The sequence below is a fragment of the Lithobates pipiens genome, unplaced genomic scaffold, assembly GCF_037356315.1.
Source record: "Lithobates pipiens isolate NorthernLeopardFrog02 unplaced genomic scaffold, aLitPip1_a1.2 Scaffold_19, whole genome shotgun sequence".
Taxonomy (NCBI): Eukaryota; Metazoa; Chordata; class Amphibia; order Anura; family Ranidae; genus Lithobates; species Lithobates pipiens.
In genome coordinates this window covers 83,037,872-83,062,897 of record NW_027507764.1, presented here as the reverse complement: position 1 = coordinate 83,062,897, position 25,026 = coordinate 83,037,872, and the positions used below count along the sequence as shown (strand labels likewise).

The window sequence follows — 25,026 nt, the reverse complement described above, 5'->3', positions numbered from 1 at the left end:
AAAGATATCCATAAAAAGTCTCGTCTAAAGTTTGCCACAAGCCACCTGGGAGACACACCAAACATGTGGAAGAAGGTGCTCTGGTCAGATGAAACCAAAATCAAACTTTTTGCCCACAATGCAAAACGATATGTTTGGCGTAAAAGCAACACAGCTCATCACCCTCAACACACCATCCCCACTGTCAAACATGGTGGTGGCAGCATCATGGTTTGGGCCTGCTTTTCTTCAGCAGGGACAGGGAAGATGGTTAAAATTGAGGGGAAGATGGATGCAGCCAAATACAGGACCATTCTGGATGAAAACCTGTTGGAGTCTGAAAAAGACCTGAAACTGGGACAGAGATTAATCTTCCAACAAGACAATGATCCCAAACATACAGCAAAATCTACAAAGGAATGATTCACAAATAAACGTATCCAGGTGTTAGAATGGCCAAGTCAAAGTCCAGACCTGAATCCAATCGAGAATCTGTGGAAAGAGCTGAAAACTGCTGTTCACAAACGCTCTCCATCCAACCTCACTGAGCTTGAGCTGTTTTGCAAGGAAGAATGGGCAAGAATTTCAGTCTCTCGATGTGCAAAACTGATAGAGACATACCCCAAGCGACTTGCAGCTGTAATCGCAGCAAAAGGTGGCTCTACAAAGTATTAACGCAAGGGGGGCGAATAATTTTGCACGCCCCACTTTTCATTTTTTTATTAGTTAAAAAAAAGTTTGAAAAATCCAATAGATTTCGTTCCACTTCACAATTGTGTCCCACTTGTTGGTGATTCTTCACAAAAAATAAACATTTTATATCTTTATGTTTGAAGCCTGAAATGTGGCAAAAGGTTGAAAAGTTCAAGAGGGCCGAATACTTTTGCAAGGCACTGTATATACACACATACAAATTTATATATATATATATATATATATATATATATATATATATATATATATATATACACACACACGGAGAAGTGGGTATCTTAAAGCGGAGTTCCACCCAAAAATGGAACTGCTGCTTTTCGGAATCCCCCCCCCCCTCCGGTGTCACATTTGGCACCTTTTGGGGTGGGGGGGAAGCAGATACCTGTCTAATCCAGATACCCGAGCCACCTGAAGGTATCTACGCCACTTCCAGCACCTTCTCCACCCCCCCCCCCCCCCCGCTGTCTTCTGCGAGATACGCAGGTCCCAGAAGAGAGCAGGGACCGGTGAGATCATGCAGCATGAGTCGCACATGTGCAGTAGGGAACCAGGAACTGAAGTTGCAAGGCTTTACTTCCTGATTCCCTAACAGAAGATGGCGGCGCCTCCACCCGAGGGATGCGTCGGCTTCAGGTGCTGACATTGCGGGCGCCCTGGACAGGTAAGGGTCCTTAATTTAAAAAAAGTCAGCAGCTGCAGTATTTGTAGCCGCTGAATATAAAAATAAAAAAATTAGGCAGAACTCCGCTTTAAGAGCCCCAAACAGATTGTTAAGTTAAAGAATTTAGAGCACATAAAAAGGATACAAAATTTTAAAAAATTACATTCAAACTCTTGTGTTTAGTGCTCCTACTTGACTAGGAGATTGCTAACTTTTACATTTTTAGAGCAATTTTTTGCCTTGGCAATCAGCAGCGTTTCATGTTGGTGGCAAAATAGCTAGAGGCAACCACTCACAATGCATCTCTATGGAATGTTGCTCAAATGATTGTAGGAGAATGATTTGTAAAAAAGCACAACCAATGCTGTAAGAACTATTTCCAGCTACTGAATTGCGATTAAATCTCTAGTTGCATTGTTGGCTTTAGTGATTTGCAGCAGCAAGTAATTTGCTACAAAATCACCCATCTGACATCAGCCTAAAGACAATAGCCATCCAACATACAATATATATGTAATGTGCTACGTAAATTGATGGCGCTATATAAATACGTATAATGTCTATATGCACTTTACACTAAATTAAATTATTCTGCAGAATCAAAAACCATATACAGTAAGCTGCAACATTAATAATAAAACAAAACTACATCCTTATGTGCCTGCATGTTTCTTTAAATGTGTTCCCAAACTTCCCTTGACCTCAAAACCCAAGGAGTTGGTATGGAAACATCAATTTTTTAAATTCAAGTAAAGTTCTGAACTGCCCCTCCTGTAACTATGGGTTACTTATCACACCAAATTCAAAGACAACAACAAAGTGCAAGATATGGGCTGGTCGGCCTTTGACTTTACTTCCCAAAGTCTGTATTAGACTATTAAAATGGAATACCAGAATCATTGAAAATGCAGTGCTCTTTTACTAAAAAGAGTTGACGCTATTAAGTTACCAAGGAAAATACTTTAAAAAGTGCCCAAATAATTTAGCAAATAAAAAGGTGAAGCTTTTTCAATTTGAACACCCAATTATGTGTAAGGGAAGAAAGAATTTTTTTTTTGATTGAATGTTTGAAGTGAACAGAAATTCATTCTATTCACTAAGCTAAATGAACATTCATTTTACAGTGTAAAAAATACACTTTGTAAAGTGAAGAGTCTTTATTCCTTTAGTAAATCAATCCCATCAAATATTTCAGTGGTAAAGTCGTTTATCTGAAAAACTGAGGCTGGAAGAGGTTGCCCTTGACCTTACCTAAGTCTATATTAGCATATCCAAGAGCAACCAAAAAGACACTGAAGGTTGTAACTTTTCAAATTTTTTTCCCCATGGAAAAGGCAGTGACAACAGTAGATTAGCTGAAAAACTATCACAGAGGAAGTGTGATCTTCCTGTATGGTCAGGAATAGCAGCAACTCTGCCACAATATTCTCAGAATAGAGAAATCCGTTTTGAGTAACATTGCCATTTATTCAATTACCCCTAAAATCAGTTTATAGGGATATTTATCTGCATTGGTCCAAACGCCATCGGTTTAGTTATGATCGCACTCCATTTGCTGTTCAAATATAGTAGTCAAACAACGAACAAGCTTTTGCCACTAGTAACCCATCTGAAATAGTAATTACTATAAATGGCCAATATAAGGGTGTGGTGTCATTCATACCACTTAAATCCGGATTACGCATTCAGCACAGTCCATGGACTGCGATCATAGCAACATAACAGACCCTAAAGGAAACACCATCAATTTTGTCATCATCCTCTGGCAGTGTTCGGAGACATGACTTGTTTTCCTACAACTCACAATGCCTTCCGACCCAAACACTTTACATTAGTCATTCTCTCAGACTAATTTTAGCCCGATTGAGTGAAGGTCTTTCCTTTTGCAAATTAGCATTGAAAAAAAGCTTTCCTGAAACATTTTGTTATCTGCTCGAGTGGAAGCTCTTTGGCTACGGTTTGTTTTTCTACTTTATCAAATGTCTGGATTTTCAAGGAGATTTTTTATTTTTTTTTTGCAGGAAAGATTATAGCTGCCACAACTGCTAGTAAGCCCTCAAGAATTGTTTTTGAAGGTAATTTTCAACGTGGCCCATGATGCGGTTTGAATCAGCCTCACAAACACAGCTCTTATGAGACTCTTGGTCTTTAAGCTTTGTTGAGAGTGCCTTGTGAGCGGGAGGCAAGGGACGGAAGGAATTTAACACATGGAGTTGGCTTAATGGGCTTTGCTTAATTTCTTCAATCCTCAAAGCTTGCAAAATAACAGGTGCAAACTTAGAATAATGAGCTGTACATGAGATGATAACTGGACAAGTACGGTCTTGCACCCTGTCGGCCACAACTTTGGCAACTGCTGTGTGTGTATCCATGATATATCCGCTTGTACCATGTACAGAGCGGATTGCGGACAAACAGTCTGCCTCAGAGCACCAGCTGCCAATAATATCATTCTGGAGATTTTTGAATAAATTTTCCGGCAGCTGAAAATTACCTTGACTTTGTAACTGACTGTAAAGTTTCTTGATAAGCTCACTGTCCTGGTTAGAAATAAGATGTAAATACCTCTCTAAGTTTGATGATTTAAGAATATCAATTGCTGGCGAATGGGATGGCAGTAATTTCTGACCCCTGAGGTCAAAACTACCGGTTTTGATAAAATCGGTCAAAATGTGGTTTTGATTGGAGGCACAGATGAATTTTCGAATGGGTATTCCCATATGTTTCGCGTAAATGGCAGCAAGTATGTTGCCAAAGTTACCGGTGGGAATACATACGTCAACTGGGTTCCCAAAAGTTATAACACCGTGACTGACTAGATCAAGATAAGCAGAAGCATGGTACACAACTTGAGGCAGCAGCCTGGCCCAGTTGATAGAATTGGCAGTACTCAGAGTAGTTCCGTATTCAGCTGTAAGATAGCCAGTGTAATCAGGATTGGTGCATATTCCTTTTATTGCAGTCTGACAGAAATCAAAATCCGATTCCACTCCCAGTGCCAACCCGTTATCTCCTTGACAAGCAATTATTTGTGATTTTTGTATCGGGCTTATTCCATTTTCAGGGTAGAGACAGAAGACAGCCATCCTTCGCCTGTCAAGGTCACTGAGGCGACTAAACCCATCCAGAACAGCACTACCTGTGTCTCCAGAAGTAGCCACAAGGACTAGATAGTTACATGTTTTGGGGACACAATAAGCAAACAAGTGAGGCATAAACTGCAAGGCCAAGTCTTTGAAAGAAGCAGTTGGTCCATGAAAGAGTTCAAGAATGAACTGATTGCCAGACAAATGCCTGATGGGGGCAATTTTTCTACAAGCAAAATTTTCACCATATGCCTTTTCAATAATTTCTCCTAAAACAACAGCTGGGACATCAGTTGGGTGGATGCATCTTTCCAGTATTATCTGTGCCCTCTCAGCATAAGTCAACTCAACCAATCTTCCCCACTCGCCAGCAGTAAGCTTTGGTAGACCATTCTTAGGAACGTAGAGTCCACCATCAGTAGCTAAACCCTCAATGACAACGTCACTAAAGAATTTTGCTTTGTCTTGGCTCATTTCAGCTTCACAGCTTTGGGATCTTGTAGAAACAAAAGTATCAGAGTCTAGATTCTGATATTTTTTTACTGCATCAATTACTTTTTCAGCCAAAACCTCTACAGTATCTCCCCTCTGGCAGAGTACACGCACATCATACCACTTTTTATAAAAAAGCTTCCTTTTCTGAAGTATGTTGCCAATTCTAGCTCCGGACTTTTGCCCAACAATACGATCCACTTTCATTCCTTCGAGCCTCTCAATTATATCCTGTGAATTGACATCAAGATAAACAACTAAGCCATTTTTCTTTATGTGTTCCATGCTGCTAGTGTGAAGAGGGTTGGAGCCCGTAAGGGAAATCACACTTCCAGATGCTGAAAACTTTAAAAGGGCTTTTCCTTCCTCTTCTAAAAACTGCTCATCACCAACTTCCTGCAATTTATTGGACACACTCATGTTCCAGTCTTTTTCAAGGACATCGTCATCCACATCTATAACGGGACAACCCAGCTTGTGGCCAAGAATTCTACCAACTGAGGTCTTCCCGGACCCTGGAGGACCCATCAAGATAAGATTATTTTCTCCTACAAGGGAACTGAGGGTGGAAAGCCATAATTTCATCAGTCTGGAATGTGCTGCTGGCTTTGAAAATAGAATGTGAAACATTTTATTCCTGGAATGTTGGTTAAAAAGGCGGGCACCTGCCATCGACTTGGTAAACATGTTAACTTGATGTGAAATCTGTTAACACATTTAAAAAGAAAAATTAATTAGGCACATGGTAATGTACAATTTTTAAATGGCAAGTAAAAATATACAACAACAACATACTTGTGGCAAGAAAACATTAAGATACATTTATGTGCAATCCAAAAAATATTCTTGTCATTGCATTGATATTGCAACCAATTCTCCTTTCCATTTTCTTACTAGAGGCTTGTGTTGCAACCTCTCTGTGTCAGAAGCTAGATATATGTTTTAAAAAAATATATAATTAGGTTTTAGAAATAAATACAGAATAACATAATTAATACAATAAAGGATATGTACTTGACTACATATAATAATAATAATAATATAAACATCTTATACAGCGTGTTAAATGTAATAATTATAAAATAAGAAAAGGAAAGTAAAAAAAGAGCCACAAAAAAAAAAAAAAAAAAAGGATTATTGAGGTGCCTGACATCACATCCTTTGGCCAGTTGACATACCCCAATGAACTTCATGTCCCATAATGCAGACATTAGTGATGGATGTGGGTTGATTGCAGGCAGGTATCGTGCATTTTCTTTACTACTCCTGCATGCATAGTCAAACAATTCTGAGCTCGGGAGGGCATTTGCTTGCCCTGTCAATTACAGTGCCTTGAAAAATTATTTATATCCCTTGAAATTTTCCACATTTTGGCATGTTACAACCAAAAACGTAAATGTATTTTATTAGGATTTTATGCGAGAGACCATAATTGCCTTAAGAAGTCACCTAATTAGTAAATAGAGTCCACCTGTGTGTAATTTAATCTCAGTATAAATACAGCTATTCTGTGAAGCCCTCAGAGGTTTGTTAGAGAACCTTAGTGAACAAACAGCATCACGAAGGCCAAGGAACACACTAGACAGGTCAGAGATAACATTAATATCCCAAGCTTTGAATATCTCACCGAGCACTGTTCAATCCGTTTTCCAATCCATTATTGGAAAGAGTATGGCACAACTGCAAACCTACCAAGACACGGCCGTCCACCTAAACTGAAAGGCTGGGCAAGGAGAGCATTAATCAGAGAAGCAGCCAAGAGGTTCATGGCATCTCTGGAGGAGCTGCAGAGATCCACAGCTCTGTTGGGGAAATCAGTCCACAGGACAACTATTAGTTGTGCACTCCACAAATCTGCCCTTTATGGAAGAGTGGCGAGAAGAAAGCCATTGTTGAAAGAAAGCCATAAGAAGTCCCATTTGCAGTTTGCGAGAAGCCATGTGGGGGACACAGCAAACATGTGGAAGAAGGTGTTCTGGTCAGATGAGATCAAAATTGAACCTTTTAGCCTAAAAGCAAAACAATATGTGTGGCAGAAAACGAACACTGCACATCACCCTGAACACACCATCCCCACTTAAAAACATGGTGATGGCGGCATCATGTTGTGGGAATGCTTTACTTCAGCAGGGACAGGAAAGCTGGTCAGAGTTGATGGGAAGATGGATGGAGTCAAACACAGAGCAATCTTAGAAGAAAACCTGTTAGAGTCTGCAAAAGACTGAAGACTGGGCGGTGGTTCACCTTCCAGCAGGACAATGACCCTAAAAACGCAGCCAGAGCTACAATGCAATGGTTTAGAGCAAAGCATATTCATGTGTTAGATTGGCCCAAAGTTCAGACCTAAATACAATTGAGAATCTGTGGTAAGACTTGAAATTTGCTGTTCACAGATGCTCTCCATCCAATCAGACAGAGCTTGAGTTATTTTTCAAAGAAGAATGGGCAAATATTTCACTCTCTAGATGTGCAAAACTGGTAGAGACATCCCCAAAAGGACTTGCAGCTGTAATTGCAGTGAAAGGTGGTTCTACAAAGTATTGACTCAGGGGGGCTGAATACAAACGCACGTCACACTTTTCACATATTTATTTGTAAAACATTTTGAAAAATATTTTTCCTTTTCCTTTCACAATTATGTGCCATTTTGTGTTGGTCTATAACAAAAATTTAAATTTTTGGTTGTAATGAGACAAAGTCAAGGGTTATGAATACTTTTCTGATGCACTGCAAGTCCTACAGACATGGATGAATGGATCAGACCAGGGGTATCAGCTTCCCACGTGCTCCCACCACTGAGAGCATTACATCATTGCTGATTGAGGCAGTTACAAGACTGGCCCTGCCCAAGATACATCATAGCTGCCATCAGTCTTAAAGCGGGAGTCCGCCGTTTTTTTTTTTTTTTAAAAGCCAGCAGCTACAAATACTGCAGCTGCTGACTTTTAAAATAATGACACTTACCCGCTCAGCGCGCCTGCGATGTCGGCACCCGAAGCCGATCTCTCGATTGTCTCTTGGGTGCCGCCACCGCCATCTTGGGTATGGGAATCAGGAAGTGGAGCCTTGCGGCTTCATTTCCCGGTTCCCTACTGCGCATGCGCGAGTCGCGCAGCGCAGTAAGGATGGTCCCCGCTGTCTCTGGGATCCGTGTGTTTCCCAGCAGACAGCGGGGGACCTTCGGAAAGGGGCGTAGATTCTGTGGAAAGGGGCGTACCTGCAGATATCTATGCCGGAAGTGGGTGCAGATACCTGTACTGTACAGGTATCTGCACCCCCCTCCCCCCTGAAAGGTGCCAATTGTGGCACCGGAGGGGGGGGGGGGGAGGGTTCCAATGAGCGGAAGGACCTTTAGGGTGGACCTCCGCTTTAATAGCGAGAGGATATAAAGACCAAAGATTGATCGAAAGTATAGAAAAACTGTTACAAAGGTGCATTTTTAGTTTAGTTAAAGCAGAGCTCCAGTTCCGCTTTAACCACTTCAGCCCCAGAAGAATTAGTTAGTGCAATTATCCCCCTTCCTGATCAGAGCACTTTTTGCGATTCTGCACTACATCGCTTTAACTGACAATTGTGCAGTCGTGCGACATTGTACCCAAACAAAATTGACGTCCTTTTTTTCCCCCAGAAATAGAACTTTTTTGGTGGCATTCGATCGCCTCTGCGGTTTATATTTTTTGCGAAAAATTGCGACAATTAAAAAAAAAAAAAACGCATTATTTTTTACTATAATAAATATCCCCCAAAAAGATACAAAAAAACAATGTTTTTCCTCAGTTTAGGCTGATATGTATTCTTCTACATATTTTTGGTAAAAAAATAAAATTGCAATAAGTGTATATTTGTAGACGCTATAACTTTTGCGCAAACCAAATAGGGGATAGATTTATAGCATTTTTATAATTTTTTTCTACTAGTAATGGCGGTGATCTGCGGACACATCGGACAATTTTGACACATTTTTGAAACCATTGGCATTAATACAGCAATCAGTGTGATTAAAAATGCATTGATTACTGTAAAAATGTCGCTGGCAGTGAAGGGTTTAACACTAGGGGGGCGGTGAAGGGGTTAACTATATTCCCTGGGAGGTGATTCTAACTGTAGGGGACTGACAACAGGAAGTAATGGATCGTGATTCCTAGCTAATAGGAACACACAATCTGTCACTCCTGTCAGAACAGAACAGGGAGGTGTACGTTTCCACACACACACACACACACACACTTGTCCCTCTTCTGTGTCTCCTGGTCATGATCGCTCGTGGCCGGCGGTCACCGCGACTGTCGGCCACGAGCATCGGCACCCCCACAAGATCACGTACAGTAACGTGGTTTTGAGCAGGGGAGCCAACCTGACTCAGTAAAATTACAGCAGCTGGTCTGGAAGTGGTTGAGCACTCCTCTGCCACATTGGGCATGTATTTTTTTTTGGGGGGGGGGGGGGGGCGGTTACCTAGTTGACAGGCAACTACTCCCACTTTTGTTAAGGCCACCTAGGCGATCCGAGCAGAAGTTCTCCTCTTCCCCTCTCTCCTTACAATCTTCTGGGACACGTCACAGGTCCTAAAAGATTGCTTGACCCTCCAGGAAGCACAGGGTGGCTTGCACAAGTGCAGTCGGACCCGGCTGTAATGCCACAGGCTGTCACAGTCAGGGGCCCATAGTTGTAATGCCTTGCTTTGTGCACTGGACCAAATCATTTGGTGGAGGGAGATTATGATGCGGGGTTGATTTTCAGATGTTGGGCTTGGCCCCTTAGTTCCAGTGAACTCTTAAAGTGTCAGTATACCAAGACATTTTGGACAATTTCCAACTTTGTGGGAATAGTTTGGGGATGGCCCCTTCTTGTTCCAACATGGCTGTGCACTAGTGCGCAAAGCAATGGCCAAGCCCAACCCCTGAAAAACAACCCCAAATTATAATCCCCCCCTCCACCAAAGGATTTGGACCAGTGCACAAAGCAAGCTCCATAAAGACATGGATGAGCGAGTTTGGGGTGGAGGAACTTGACTGGCCTCAACCTGACAGAACACCTTTGGGATGAATTAGAGCGGAGACTGTGAGCCAGGCCTTCTCGTCCACATCAGTGCCTGACCTCACAAATGTGCTTCTGGAAGAATGGTCAAATCTTCCCATAGACACACTCCTAAACCTTGTGTACAGCCTTTCCAGAAGAGTTGAAGCTGGTATCACTGCAAAGGGTGTGCCAACTCAAAATTGAACCCTACGGACTAAGACTGGGATGCCATTAACGTTTATGTACTCTGTATATATTGATTCTATGTATCGTCTAACTGCTGAATATCATTTTGACCTTATATGCTCTATTAACGCAAACAATATTGTAATGAAATACTTTGCCTTTATACTTAGTAAATGTGCATTGCTATATAGTGTGCTAGTCCTGAGCTTCCGTTTTGGTTACCATTTGTGGGATTAATAGAATTGTATCCCGTTTAGCCCCCAATTGTTCTGCTTATTTCCAGTTTTAGACAACCACCACTGGAGGGAAAGCTGCTCCAGGTGGGCACATTAGCCATCCATCCATAGCATGGCCAGGGTTTAGATGATGGTGCTAGCACTGCTTGCCTGCAGATACAAAATCAAAGAAAATACAGACTTCACCTCTATTGATCTTTCATGCAAAGTACATCATAGTGTGGGGTACAGTAAAAGTTGACGCAGGTCGTGCTCTGACTAGCACTTACTCATAACCCCAGGTTCTGAGTAAGCACTAGTCACAGCACGAAACATGTCACCTTTTACTGTACCCCACACTGTCTGATGTCTTTTGCATGAAGGAGCAATAAAGGTGAAGTGTTGCAACGAATTCTGGATTTATTTTGATTGTATTTCCTGTTTTACTTTGGATTGATGTGCCAGAATCTATTTACTGTCCCACTACCATCTCTCCCATCTCTAGAATTACAAATCCCAGAATGTCCAATTGGCACCTCTCCTATCTCTTAAAAACTACAAATCCCAGAATGCCCATTTCCCATACTAACACATTCTGCTCTCCCCAAACTGATCGGATTCATGTTGGACTCCCTGATAGCCACAGAAATGCACAATCCTTCCATTTTTCCACACCCATACTTCCTCTATGTTCGATGGTGGACACACAGAAAAAAATAAAAATAAAAAACTTAAAAATAAAACTTGTCTAAATGAACAGTTATGTGTTGGTACACATTAGAGCTGCACGATTATGGCTAAAATGAGAATCACATTTTTTTTTGCTTAGAATAAAGATCAATGGGCTAATTTTACTGTTTAGTTTTTTTTTTTTTTTTTAATTAACCAAAGTGTATTTTTTCCCCAAAAATTGCATTTGCATTTGAAAGACTGCTGCGCAAATTCAGTGCGACATAAATATTGGAACAATCGCCATTTTATTCCCTAGGGTCTCTGCTAAAAATTAAAAAATTTAGTCTAAGTGGCTAAACGTTCCTCATTTACAGATCTAAGTTCATTCCTTTCATCTAAGAACGAAAGGTTACAATAATTATAGTTACCAGTGCGGACAATGTTGTGAAAAACTTGGCACGCTGACGGGTTTTTTTTTCCCGACAGCTGAGTGAGCAGAGAACTCTCTACACTTGTTACATAAATCAATCCGGAAATTCTGTATATAGATTGTGTGGGGGGGGGCTTGAATCAAAATCACAATTTTATAATGATTAATCATGCAGCTCTAGTATACAAAATACATTTATGAAGGGTCAGGGCTTTTTTTCAGCGGGAATGCGGGGGGAACTCCAGCACTGGATGTATATAATGGCAAGGAGTGCTGGGGTGTGATGGAGGCTCTATTGATGCTGGCTGCCGAGGAATCTATTGTTCCTGGAGGGGATCTATTTTTGCATGGTGGTGGAGCTACTGTTGCTGGGGGGGGGGGGGGGGGGTTGCTAGGAAGGGTCCACTGTTATTGGCTGCTGGGGGATCCATTGTTGGTTGGGAGGTCTATTGTCCCTGATGGGGGATATAATGTTGCTGGTTGGGCTTATGTTACTGGGAGGAATCTACTGTTGAGAGAAGGTCTATTGTTTCTGTCTGCTGGAGAGTCTATTGATGCTGAGCTGGCTTCTGAGAAACCAGTTGTTGCTGTCGGGGTCTATTGTTGCTGAGAGCGTCTATTGCTGCTCGCTGTGGGGGAATCTACTGTTTTTCTTGGTATTAATAACAAGTTCATACAAATTACTTACCATCACAAAATGATGCATAGTTCTGATTACTCTTGTATTGAATTGTATTGTAACTGTACTGTCACCTTGTTGGCGCTATATAAATCCTGAATAATAATAATAATAATAATGATGACAAATCTAGATGTTAAGGGCAGACTATTTTCTTTGCTTTAAGCCATATTAGATTAAAGGAGGCTACCACGTCTTTCAAAACCCCGATCTGGCTTTATAAAGTTTCTTTCCTTCAAATGTAAAGTTTGGCAGCCACCAGCATAAGTAATTATACACCTTTCAATGAACAGTGACTGAAAGGTTGAGTGGTTTCCAGACAGTAATTAGCAATACTACAAGGTCATAGCTACTTGAAGAAACGCCAAGTGTGTCCTAAACTAACAAACGGCAAAGTCAGAAACTGTTTTCAATTGATTCTAACAGTCTTTTCCTCCCAGTGGAATAAGGTTTGGAAAATGCAGAGAGTCATTATCTGTTACTGCAATTTTGTTCATTAATGCTACTTAAATTTATTTTGTGCTGAACTTGGACTTCCCAATCAACACAGTAGGCCATTAGTGCGGTTGAAAACCACAGATGTTGCATATAAAAAAAACAAAACAAAAAAAAACCAAACACAAATAAAAACAGAACCTGCAAGGCAATGGTATAATGTGTCAGTATACATACTAGCACATTATGAAATACTCACCTTGGAACTAAGCCCTCCAGCTGTAATGTCACCTCTGAGAAGACTGACATCTTCCTTCCGGATTCGCCGGATGATGTCACTCCAGAGCCCTCGGTAACAGCAAAAAACTCTGAAGGAAGTTCCAGCATGGTATGCCGGACCTGCAGAGCACATGCGCCAGTGATGTCACTAGCTGCACCCAGGGTGAATATCTCCTAAACGGTGCACATTTAAGAGATAGTCATTTAATCTACAGGTAAGCCTCATTATATAGGCTTACCTGTAGGCAAAAATGACCAAAATGGGGTTTACAGCCGCTTTAATCCATTCGCGCCTGCGCTATAGCCGAAAGACAGCTAAATTGCCGGGAGAGTGTCCATGTACGTCCTACTGTGCATGAGCTGCCTGCACGCCCCGCAGGGATCAGGGAGTCCACAAGACTCGGCTGATTATAGATCAAGTGATGTAAACAGAGCCGGTAATCGGCTATTGTTTTTCCTCACACTGACAGCATGTAAAGCCTTAAGAAAAATCTTAAAGGGGGTTGTAAACCCTCGTGTTTTTTCACCTAATGCATCCTGTGCAAAATGCAAAAACTTCTGACACTGTTTTACTAACCTGAGCCCGTTAGTTTCCTCGGTGGAGACGCGCTGTACCTTTCTGCCCGGGGTTCTCGTCTCTTGATTGTATAGGTTGATAGCAGTGCAGCCATTGGCTCCCGCTACTGTCAATCCAATGATGTGTGCAGGGGGGGGGGGTGGGACTGAGTCCGGCATTCCGTGTCTATCGTCGCAAATGCTGGACTCGGGAGGTAACCTCCAGGGAGAGCGCTTCTCCTATGGGGTTTACCAATGCGAGAAGGAGCCGCGAGCGCCATTGGGGGACCCCAGAAGAGGGTGATTGGAGCCACTCTGTGCAAAATGAACTGCACAGTGGAAGGAAGTATGATTTTATATATATATATATATATATATATATATATATATATATATATATATATTTTTTTTTTATAAAAAAGCTTTTACAACCCCATTAAGGCTTTACAACCAGTTCAAGCTGTGAAGGGCAGACCTGTGCAGAGTGGCACAGTACTTTTAACCACTCATAGCTCTTTAGTAGATGATGAGAGTCTGAAAATGAGGTTCGTACAATGCCGGTATCATCCATAAGAAACTTTATTGGAGACTGTTCAGATAGAACATAGTTCTGCCATGGTGTTCTGTATGAGCAGTTTCCAATATAGTTTCTTGTGGATGATACACAACTCCTTTTCAACTGGCATAGAATTGTATTATTCCCATAATAATTATAAGCTGATGTCCTCAGAACCCAACCTCCCCTTACATCCGATGTCAAGAGTCCGCCACCCTCCCTTACATGACGACGCACCCCCCTTACCTTGTGCTGCTGCCAGGAACAAGCTGGAGGTGGGGCTGGGAAGCAAAAAGTGCAGGGTCTGGAGGAGGGCTAGAGTCAGTAGCCAGAGTCTGCTGAAAGCTGAGACCAGGGGAGGTGGAGAAAAGGGGGTGCTGCTGCTGGATAAAGAGGCGCAGGATCTGCAGAAGGAGTTCTTTGGAAACAAGGTACATCTCCGTTCTGACCCCTTTTACACTGGGGCGCTTTTCAGGTGTAGGTGTTTTTAGCACTAAAAATGGCAACCGAAAAGCACCTCTCAGGCCACCCCAATGTGAAAGTCCTGCAAGCAGTATCTTTGGAGTGGTGCATTCCCCCGCGCCCAAAAACCCTGCCCATTAAAATGAATGGGCAGCAATGCCGTAGCACCTGCAAAGCACTTCGGCAGAGCCGCAACACTGGCACTATTAACCCTTTCATTCGGGTCATAGTGGGGGGTTAAAAGCATCCCGCTATCGGCTAAAAAGCGATGCTGTAACAGCTGTAAACACTAGCGGTGCTTTACCGCTAACCCCCGCACCTCCCCAGTGTGAAAGGGGTCTTAGTAAAAGCACCTAACACAGTACACAAAAACACTGGCTAGGCACATATTTAACCTCGATTGCCCTAGATGTTTCCCCACTTCAAAGCCAGTGACATTAGTACAGTGATCTCTGTATATGTGTCACCGGTTCCCGCAAAGTATCAGTTAGTGTTTGACTGTCCTCTGCAATATCGCAGTCCTGCTATAGGTCGCTGCCACTACTAGTATAAAACAATAAAATAAAAATCCCCATTGAACTATATATAAATCGGTGGGGGCACCCCAGAAAAGCAGCTGATAAGTAGAACGTTTATTATTTAAAAAAAAAAAAAAAAAAAAAACAAAGCTTTACAATGCAGTCTATTCATTAAGGTGAAAAACCTTCTGTGCTGCAGCCCCCGACTCCCCCCCCTCCCCCCATATTTTTCTCACCTGAACCCGATTGGTCCAGCGATGAGCATGAGCCCAGCAGCTCCAGCCTGTCTCAGGTCCTCATTGGACAGATTGAGTCAATGGCTCCCCCGAGTGTCAATCGTATCCAGCGACACGGGAGCCGGGGGCCAAGTCCTGCTATCTGAGTCAATGGATGAAGCAGCAGCAGGACTCCAGAGCACCTCCATGGAAAGCGGCTCTCCACCAGGAGATCCCAGAAGAGGAGGATTGGGTCCGCTCTGTGCAAAAACCTTAAAAAAAAATAATAAATAAAACTACAATAACTTTAAGCTGAAGGAAAAAAAAAAAAAATTCAGAAAAGGTTTGATAAACATCACAACCAAATGGAAAGTGACTAGTGGACCTCGAGGATCATATTTCTTTTCAATGAAACAGCTAAGCAGCATAATATCCATGAAAGTTATTTTAGGAGCTCATTCACATGGGCGCAAAAACCGTACACCTTAAAAACAAATGTACTGTGCCTCTGCACCCAGGATTGGTAGGTATTTGCATACAATCGCCTATACAAATCAATGACAGGCTGGAAACTGCACAGCCTAGCATTTATTTACATACAGGAATGATGTGTGCCCCAAAAAAAAGTGTGGGGGAGATTTACTAAGGCCAGGTTCACACCTATGCGAATTAGATGCGGGTTTCTCTGCGTCCAATTCATATAGTGGGAGAATGTGACTGGCTCCCTTTGGAGCCGGTTCAGATATCTCTGTTGCGGAGTCCCAGTGTGAGGCATTCATTGTTTCTAATAGAAATAGTTTTTTGGGAGCTTTTCAGGCGCTTTTATTAGCACCAAAGAGCTTGAAAAGCTCCTCAGTGTGAAAGGGCTCTAAAGCTACTTTCACAGTGAGGCAGAGGTCCGTTAGCGGTAAAGTGCCGCTAGCTTTACCGTCGTTTTAGTGGTGCTTTTTGGCCCCTAGCTGGGCACTTTTAACAAGCGCACCACTCCAGTGTGAAAGCACTCAGGCTTTCACACTGGGGAGGCACAAGGGGCGCTTATCAGGCACTATTTTTAGCGCTAAAACGCCTGAAAAGCACATCAGTGTTAAGGGGTCTTATTATCAATGCTTAACCACTTGCTTACTGGGCACTTAAACCCTTCTATCCAGACCAATTTTCAGCGCTGACGCACTTTGAATGACAATTGCGTGGTCATACAACACTGTATCCAAATGAAATTTCTGAAGGGACAAGCTCCAAATTTTTTCTTTGTGTGGGAACAATTTTTGTTTAATGTGTACCTTTTTGTGCAAATTTCATACGAGAAAAAACAGAAATGAAAGAATGCGCATAATCAGAAATAATAAACAACAAAAATAAATCCCTTGTCGGACGAGAATTTTCGCTCATCGGTTCCTATTTTGTGTGAACCAATGAGGAAAATCGGACGATTGGTCACCCGATTTTCTTATAGTGTTACCCTTACCCTACTGAAGGCTCCGTTCACATATGCTGCGGCTGTGGCTCACAGCATGGAGTGCGTCATTGTTCACCGATACAGGTGCGAATCGGGTCCGAATTTTTGGCTGAACTCGCACCTGAATCGGAACCAAAGACGCACAGGACCCTTTTTAAATGCGGACCGCGGCCGCCCCAGAGCTGTGTGAACCAGCTCTATTTAGAGGAGAAAACCGCATCCAAATCGCATATGTGTGAATCCAGCCTAATTGGTTACTATGCACAGCAGATGTGCACTCCAGTTTTAGTAAATCTCCCCCTGTGTGTCCATATATTGAGAGCTGTGCTCATAAATCCTCTACCATGATTGCACATTGCAGTAATACGATATAAAGTAATATGACATCATATAGAACATATACCGGTGTAAAATGGCAGCTGTGTGCACCTTACCTGCAGACACCAGGCTGTTTACATGTGCACTGACAGCAACAGAGCAAGCAAGAGCTCTCCTCCCCCCCTCCTCCAGTCCCAACACACTTCCCAGCATGCTTCACTTTCCTTCCATTAAAAGGGCAACCTCATAAAAGGGCAATATGAAGAAAGCATGTCAGGCTGCACAACACTGACTGACTGCTTAATGGTGATGATGGTTTTTAATGCCGTTCAGACAAAAAAAATTCCCCCATCAGATTGGAAACAGCGAAACTTTTAAATGCCAAAACCCCTAAAGTGATGTTAAAGCGGTATTAAACCCAAAACCAATAATGTAATAGATTACAGATTACAAATCATTAGATGTGGTGGCTGCATTTGTTTTTTAGGGTTTTTTCCACTCAGTTTTCACCTGGTGATCTGGCCAGTAATACACCTCCTGTATTAGAGTCTCTCACTTTGGATGAAGGAGCACAGGGCACACCTTTGGGCAGTAGCATTGTCAGTCTTAACGCATGTCGGCATTTAGTTCTTAACCACTTACAGACCGGAAGATTTGCCTGCTTAATGACCAGGCCATTATTTGCGACACGGCACTGCGTCGCTTTAACTGACAATTGCATGATCGCGCGATGCTGTACCCCATGGGTCTTCAAACTACGGCCCTCCAGTTGTTCAGGAACTACAATTCCCATCATGCCTAGTCATGTCTGTGAATGTCAGAGCTGCACAATGCCTCATGGGATGTGTAGTTTTGCAACAGCTGGAGGGCCGTAGTTTGAGGATCCCTGCTGTTCCCAAAAAAAATTGACGTCCTTTTTTCCAACAAATAGAGCTTTCTTTTGTTGGTATTTTATCACCTCTGTGGTTTTTATTTTCCAATAAAAGAGCGATAATTAAAAAAAAAAAAAAAAACATTTTTTTTTACTTTTTGCTAAATAAATAATAAATAAATATCACCAAAAATGTTTTTAAAAATCAAATTTCTTCATCAGTTTTGGCCAATGAGAGCGGTCGTTCTGAGAGGCTGTCATTTGATGGTGGGCGGGCGACAAGTGGTTAATGAACTACCATGGCACCGCGGAGCGCCGTGGTAGTTTATTGAGTGTTCCTGTCAGGGAGTATCGGCTTACCTGTACGGGATGTACAGGTAAGCCAATACACTGACAGTGTACAGGAGACCTACCTGCATGGCATCAGAGATCTGTTGAACGGTGGTGCAATGCTTTCCAGGATCCTGCAACAAAACATTCTTCTACATATTTTTGGTAAAAAAAAAATAAAGAATTGCAATAAGCATATATTGATTGGTTTGCGTAAAAGTTATATTGTCTACAAATTAGATGGGATAGATTTCTGCCATTTTTATTATTATTATTATTTATTTATTTTTTTTACCAATAATGGCGGTGATCACCGATTTTTAGCGGCGGACAGATCGGACACTTCTGACACATTTTTGGGACCACTGACATTTATACAGTGCTATAAAAATGCACTGATTACTGTATAAATGTCACTGGCAGGGAAAGGGTTAACACTAGGGGCAATTAAGGGGTTACATGTGTATTTCTAACTGTGGGGGGATGGAACTGACTAGTTGTTCCTAGTTAAGGATGAGCTCAGGCGTGTTCGCATGGACCAGGTGCAGAGCCCGCCAGGAAGTAGGCGCATCGCTAATCACAGGTAGTGATACATTGCCCGATCTCTGCAGCCGCACTGCCTGTGATTAGCACAGCGCTGCGCCGACTTCCTGGCGGGCTCTGCACGTGGTCAATGCGAACACGCCTGAGCTCATCCTTATTCCTAGCTATTAGGAGCAGACAATTTATCTCTCTCCTCTCAGAACAGGGATTTGTGTGTTTACACACACACACACACACACACGTCCCTGTTCTGGCTCTCGTGCCCACGATCGCCGGCCACGTGCTTTGGCTCCCCCACCATGCAGCAAGGGAGCACCTGCTATAGGCATTTAAATGGCTGACATACAGCTACGATGGTTCACGGGATAGTGCCAAACTACCGCAGTATAATGTCGGCAAGTGGTTTATCAACTACTATGCCACTGTGGAGCACCGTGGTAGTTTATTGAGTCTTCCAGAGGGAGTATCAGCTTACCCGTACGGGAAATACAGGTAAGCCAATACACTGACAGTGTGCAGGAGACCTACCTCAGTGGCATCAGAGATCTGATGAAGGGTGGTGCAATGCTTTCCAGGATCCTGCAACAAAACATAATAAATGCACAAATTTTTAGGTGCAAAAAAATAAAATAATTTAGCATTTATTTTTATTTTTTTAAGTGAACTTATCCTTTAAAGAGGCAGTAAACTCCCTTCATTTGTTAGTACCTATAGGTAAGCTTATAATTAGGCTAATAGAAGATATTTGCTGTATACAGTGCCGATTACGTCATTGGCGAATGCACTCTCAAGGAAGGACGGTTTCTTCAGGGTCCTGCGCCATTAACCGCGGTTCCCGAGTGAGATCATCGCGGCTCTGGCCAATCACAACGCCGGAGCCCGCGGACCCAGAAGAAACACGAGGGAAGACCTACTTTGCAGGGATAAGAAACCTCTGTACAGAGCCCTGTGTTGATTGTCAACAAAGGGCTCTAGGCTGTAATTGGACACAGCCGGTCAGCAGGTCCCAGCCATGAATCATTGGATGGGACCTGCTGACAGACTTCCGCTTTACATTGCAGACAGGTGGCCCGCAAGTGGATATGCAAGCAAAAGCCTGAAAATTGTTACAATACATGGGTGACAAATGGGAAAACGTTACAATATTCAAAAAACAATCTGCCAATTGCCACTAGATACAGGCAACCAATGGGCAATTGCTAAATGTACAATATAATAAGTGGACAATTGCGACAAACAACAAACAGAAAACAGGCAACTGTTACAATACACAGGCCAGAAATGGGCAATTGTGACAATAAGCAGCCAAAAACCATTCAAATGTTATTCAGTACAAACAGCTAACCATATAGTAGATAGGCATCAAACAGGCAATTGTTACAAAGTGCATGTAACAAAGAGGAATGATTTGCAATAGGATAGGGTAAGGTTATATGGTCATGTGTGTGTGTATATGTATATATATATATTATATATATATATATATATATATATATATATATAGTCAAGACCAAACATTAAAAATCATTGTTGTCAAGGAGTGCCAACCCTGATAGTAAATTAGGGAAGAGAAAGAAGACAATAGAGACAGAGGTAGGGCGTTAAACGGTCAATTCCAGACATCCATACTATAAACGCAAAATAGTAAAAAATGTATAATGTATTCATAGAAAAAAAATTCACAAAGACACATACATACAAATAGAGAAAAGTACAAACATCCCTATAGGAGATCAATATTACACAGCAAGTACACTGTAAACAAGCAATCAAGGCCGACATGTTTCGCAGTTACTAGACATATCTGCTTCTTCAAGGCTGGATTGCTTCTTGCTTTACACATGTATTATAACACATGTATTTTGTACAGACCTGTTTATGTATAAATATATCTATGTCAATCCAATACATAAATGTATAGCAATCCAGCCTTGAAGAAGCAGATATGTCTAGTAACTGCGAAACATGTCGGCCTTGATTGCTTGTTTACAGTGTACTTACTGTATAATATTGATCTCCTATAGGGATGTTTGTACTTTTCTCTATTTGTAGGTAAGTGTCTTTGTGAATTTTTTTTTCTATGAATAAATTATACATTTTTTACTATTTTGCATTTTAGTATGGATGTCTGGAGTTGACAGTTTAACTCGCTACCTCTATTGTCTTCTTTCTCTTCTTCCTGATTTACAATACATGTGCTACAAATGAGCAATCGTGACAATACACGGGCAAGAAATAACTTATATAACTTTGCTCTGTGGTCTCTACTTTAGCTACTGTTACATGTTACGTCTACGATAAAATTTTGATTTTCCTTGCTCTAGAACAGGGATCTCTAAAATTTATGAACAAAGGGCTAGTTTACTGTCCTTCAGACTTTGAGGGTGCCAGACTTTGGTCAGTGTGAGTAGAAAATGCCCTGGCGTCAGTGGGAGTAAACAATGCCCCATCATTGGCATTAGTGGGAGGAATAGTGTCACATTGTTTGTATCAGTGGAAGAAATAGTGCTGTATTGTTGGTATCAGGGCAAGGAATATTACCCCACCATTGGTATTAGTGGGAAGAATACAGTAGGGCCGTGCAGTTGGTGCTAGTGGGAGAAATAGTGTTCCATAGTTGGTGTGAGTGGGAAAAATAGCGCCCCATCATTGGTGTCCGTGGGAAAAATAGTGCCCCATTGCTGGGGTCAGTGGAAGGAATAGTGTCCCATTGTTGGGGTCAATGGTAGGAATAGTGCCCCATTGTTGGGGTCAGTGGTAGGAATAGTGCCCCATTGTTGGGGTCAGTGGTAGGAATAGTGCCCCATTGTTGGGGTCAGTGGTAGAAATAGTGTCCCATTGTTGGGGTCAGTGGTAGGAATAGTGTCCCATTGTTGGGGTCAGTGGTAGGAATAGTGCCCCATTGTTGGGGTCAGTGGTAGGAATAGTGCCCCATTGTTGGGGTCAGTGGTAGGAATAGTGCCCCATTGTTGGGGTCAGTGGTAGGAATAGTGCCCCATTGTTGGGGTCAGTGGTAGGAATAGTGCCCCATTGTTGGGGTCAGTGGTAGGAGTAGTGCCCCATTGTTGGTATCGGTGACAGGAATTATGCCTCATTGTTGGTGTAGAAGGAATAGTGCCTTGTATCAAGGGGAGGAATAGAGTCCCAAGGGCCTGATAAAGGCAAGACAAAGGGCCACAGTTTAGAAACCACTGCCTTGGTCAGTGGGAGGAATAGTGTCCTATTGTTGGGGTCAATGGTAGGAATAGTGCCCCATTGTTGGGGTCAGTGGTAGGAATAGTGTCCCATTGTTGGGGTCAGTGGTAGGAATAGTGTCCCATTGTTGGGGTCAGTGGGATGAATAGTGCACCATTGTTGGGGTCAGTGGTGGGAATAGTGCACCATTGTTGGGGTCAGTGGTAGGAATAGTGTCCCATTGTTTGGGTCAGTGGTAGGAATAGTGCCCCATTGTTGGAGTCAGTGGTAGGAATCGTGCCCCATGGTTGGGGTCAGTGGTAGGAATAGTGCCCCATTGTTGGGGTCAGTGGTAGGAGTAGTGCCCCATTGTTGATATCAGTGACAGGAATTATGCCCCATTGTTGGTGTAGAAGGAATAGTGCCTTGTATCAAGGGAAGGAATAGAGTCCCAAGGGCCTGATAAAGGCGAGCAAAGGGCCACAGTTTGGAAACCACTGCCTTGGTCAGTGGGAGGAATAGTGTCCTATTGTTGGGGTCAATGGTAGGAATAGTGCCCCATTGTTGGGGTCAGTGGTAGGAATAGTATCCCATTGTTGGGGTCAGTGGTAGGAGTAGTGCCCCATTGTTGGGGTCAGTGGTAGGAGTAGTGCCCCATTGTTGGGGTCAGTGGTAGGAATAGTGTCCCATTGTTGGGGTCAGTGGTAGGAATAGTGTTCCATTGTTGGGGTCAGTGGTAGGAGTAGTGCCCCATTGTTGGGGTCAGTGGTAGGAATAGTGTCCCATTGTTTGGGTCAGTGATAGGAATAGTGCCCCATTATTGGGGTCAGTGGTAGGAGTAGTGCCCCATTGTTGATATCAGTGACAGGAATTATGCCCCATTGTTGGTGTAGAAGGAATAGTGCCTTGTATCAAGGGGAGGAATAGAGTCCCAAGGGCCTGATAAAGGCGAGCAAAGGGCCACAGTTTGGAAACCACTGCCTTGGTCAGTGGGAGGAATAGTGTCCTATTGTTGGGGTCAATGGTAGGAATAGTGCCCCATTGTTGGGGTCAGTGGTAGGAATAGTGTCCCATTGTTGGGGTCAGTGGTAGGAATAGTGCCCCATTGTTGGGGTCAGTGGTAGGAATAGTGCCCCATTGTTGGGGTCAGTGGTAGGAATAGTGTCCCATTGTTGGGGTCAGTGGTAGGAATAGTGCCCCATTGTTGGGGTCAGTGGTAGGAGTAGTGCCCCATTGTTGGGGTCAGTGGTAGGCGTAGTGCCCCATTGTTGGGGTCAGTGGTAGGAGTAGTGCCCCATTGTTGATATCAGTGACAGGAATTATGCCCCATTGTTGGTGTAGAAGGAATAGTGTCTTGTATCAAGGGGAGGAATAAAGTCCCAAGTGCCTGATAAAGGTGAGCAAAGGGCCGCAGTTTCGAAACCACTGCCCCAGAAGATTGTAAAAAAAAAAAAAAAAAAATCTATGGAATTACACCATACATGCTACAACCCTATTGCCAAGAACTGAATATTTTCCAACCTATATGTTTTAAATTTGATGCAAATAATAAAAAAAAAAATAAACTACTGAGAAATGACTGAATAAAGTAATTATATTCTTATGAACAGGATTATCTGTAACAAGTTAGACTTTACAGACTGCAGTATACATTCAATTATTTCTTCCTAGGATAGGTTGCTATGACAACCAGAGCCATGAAGTAGCTACTTAAAGTGGTATTACTGTAAATGTAAACCCAATTCACGAAATCTGAGCTGGGCACATATATCTGCAATGTTTTCTTATCTCTCTTTGAAGCACTCTCCATGTCCCGTGGCTTTCTCCTGCTCAGTAGCTCTGTTATCTGCCTGATAACTTCTGACAAGTTCTCAAGAGATAAAAGCAGCCTGAACTTTGTGTCTGGGAAGTTGCTATAAATAGATTAGCAGATAGCTTGCCTTCTCACAGCAGAGCTCTGCACATTCCTTTGCCAATGTGGAGGCTGGGTGTGTGCCTTTCCTCCAATCAGCTGTCTTGGCTGTATGCCAATAATCCACTCCTAAAGCTGAACAGGAAGAGCAAAATCTAACAAGATCTGCACTTTCTAAAGGACATATAAAGATGAAAACAGCAGATATCCATATAAAACTTATGTAGGGAGATTTGTTTCATGTCTGTGTATCATCTGGGGCTGTTCACTTCACTGGGTATATGTGAGGGTTTACATCCACTTTAATGCCTAAATCAAAAATGTTGTATATTGCAGCTTACCAATCATTCGATGTGGTGACTGCATTTGTTTTCTTTTTTTTAAAATTTTTTCCCTCTCTTTTCACCTGGTGATCCACCTCCTGTATTAGAGTGCCACCACTCTGGATGAAGGAGCACAGGGGAGGAGAGCATTAGGCCCCATTTTTATCTAACCGTGGTGGAAACACATGCAGAAATGCACATTTCAAGAGAAAGGCAAAAACACTCCAAAATGTGGAACGTGCGTTTGGTTGCCATTTTTTCTTTGGCACACCAAATGCACTAGAAAAAGTCCCTCGATAAACATGCTGTTCATAAAATGCGCCAAAGTCTGCTCCAAAAAAAAGGTACAGGAGCTACCTTGGCACATTTATGGAGCGTAGATCAGCCCATTCAAGTTAATGGACTGCCCTACACTGTTGCACCATAAACGCGCAAACATGTGAAAAGGGCTGATGGGGACTCTGATGTAAGGGGGGACACTGATGGGGAGACCCCTATGTATGGGTGGACTCTGATGGGGATCCTGATGTAAAGGTGACTCTGACAAGAAAGGTTTAGTACCAGTTTACTTAGCGACGCTTTACCACTGTTTAAGCTGCACTTTTGCACTGCTTTTCGGGCGTTAGCGGGTCGCTTTTAACCCCAAAGACAGGGGCGTAACTATAGGGGGTGCAGCAGTTGCGACCGCAACTGGGCCCTGTGATGCAGGGGGCCCATGCAGCCCCCTCTACATATGGCCGGCAGCAGCATAGGCAGCTAGGGGTACCAGTGCACCATGCACACGGGTGGCTGGAAGCAGAGGGTGACTAGCAGAGCTCCATGCTCTACTAACGCACTGGCTGCTCTTTAGTTGTGCATTCCCCGCATGACCTGTGTCCTCAGAGTACCCCTCTCCTGCTCCATGCATTGCCGCTCAGTCCAATGTCTGTTCTCCTCAACCAGTGGT

At 42.8% G+C, this 25,026-nt stretch overlaps 1 protein-coding gene across 2 annotated transcripts; it reads right to left on the bottom strand.

Moving 5' to 3' along the window:
• Window positions 1-931: 931 nt before the first annotated feature.
• THNSL1 (threonine synthase like 1) lies at window positions 932-17,123 on the bottom strand. Of its 2 annotated transcripts, none has more exons than XM_077490986.1 (2): window positions 17,044-17,123; window positions 932-5,637 (listed from the first exon to the last, which is right to left on the bottom strand). In XM_077490986.1, exon 2 carries the CDS (start codon window positions 5,617-5,619, stop codon window positions 3,400-3,402), a length of 2,220 nt encoding a protein of 739 aa, XP_077347112.1. In that variant the 5' UTR covers window positions 5,620-5,637; window positions 17,044-17,123; the 3' UTR covers window positions 932-3,399. The 2 variants fall into 2 exon arrangements, with proteins under 2 accessions (XP_077347112.1, XP_077347113.1); XM_077490987.1 differs by lacking the exon at window positions 17,044-17,123 and adding an exon at window positions 15,175-15,421.
• Window positions 17,124-25,026: the final 7,903 nt, after the last annotated feature.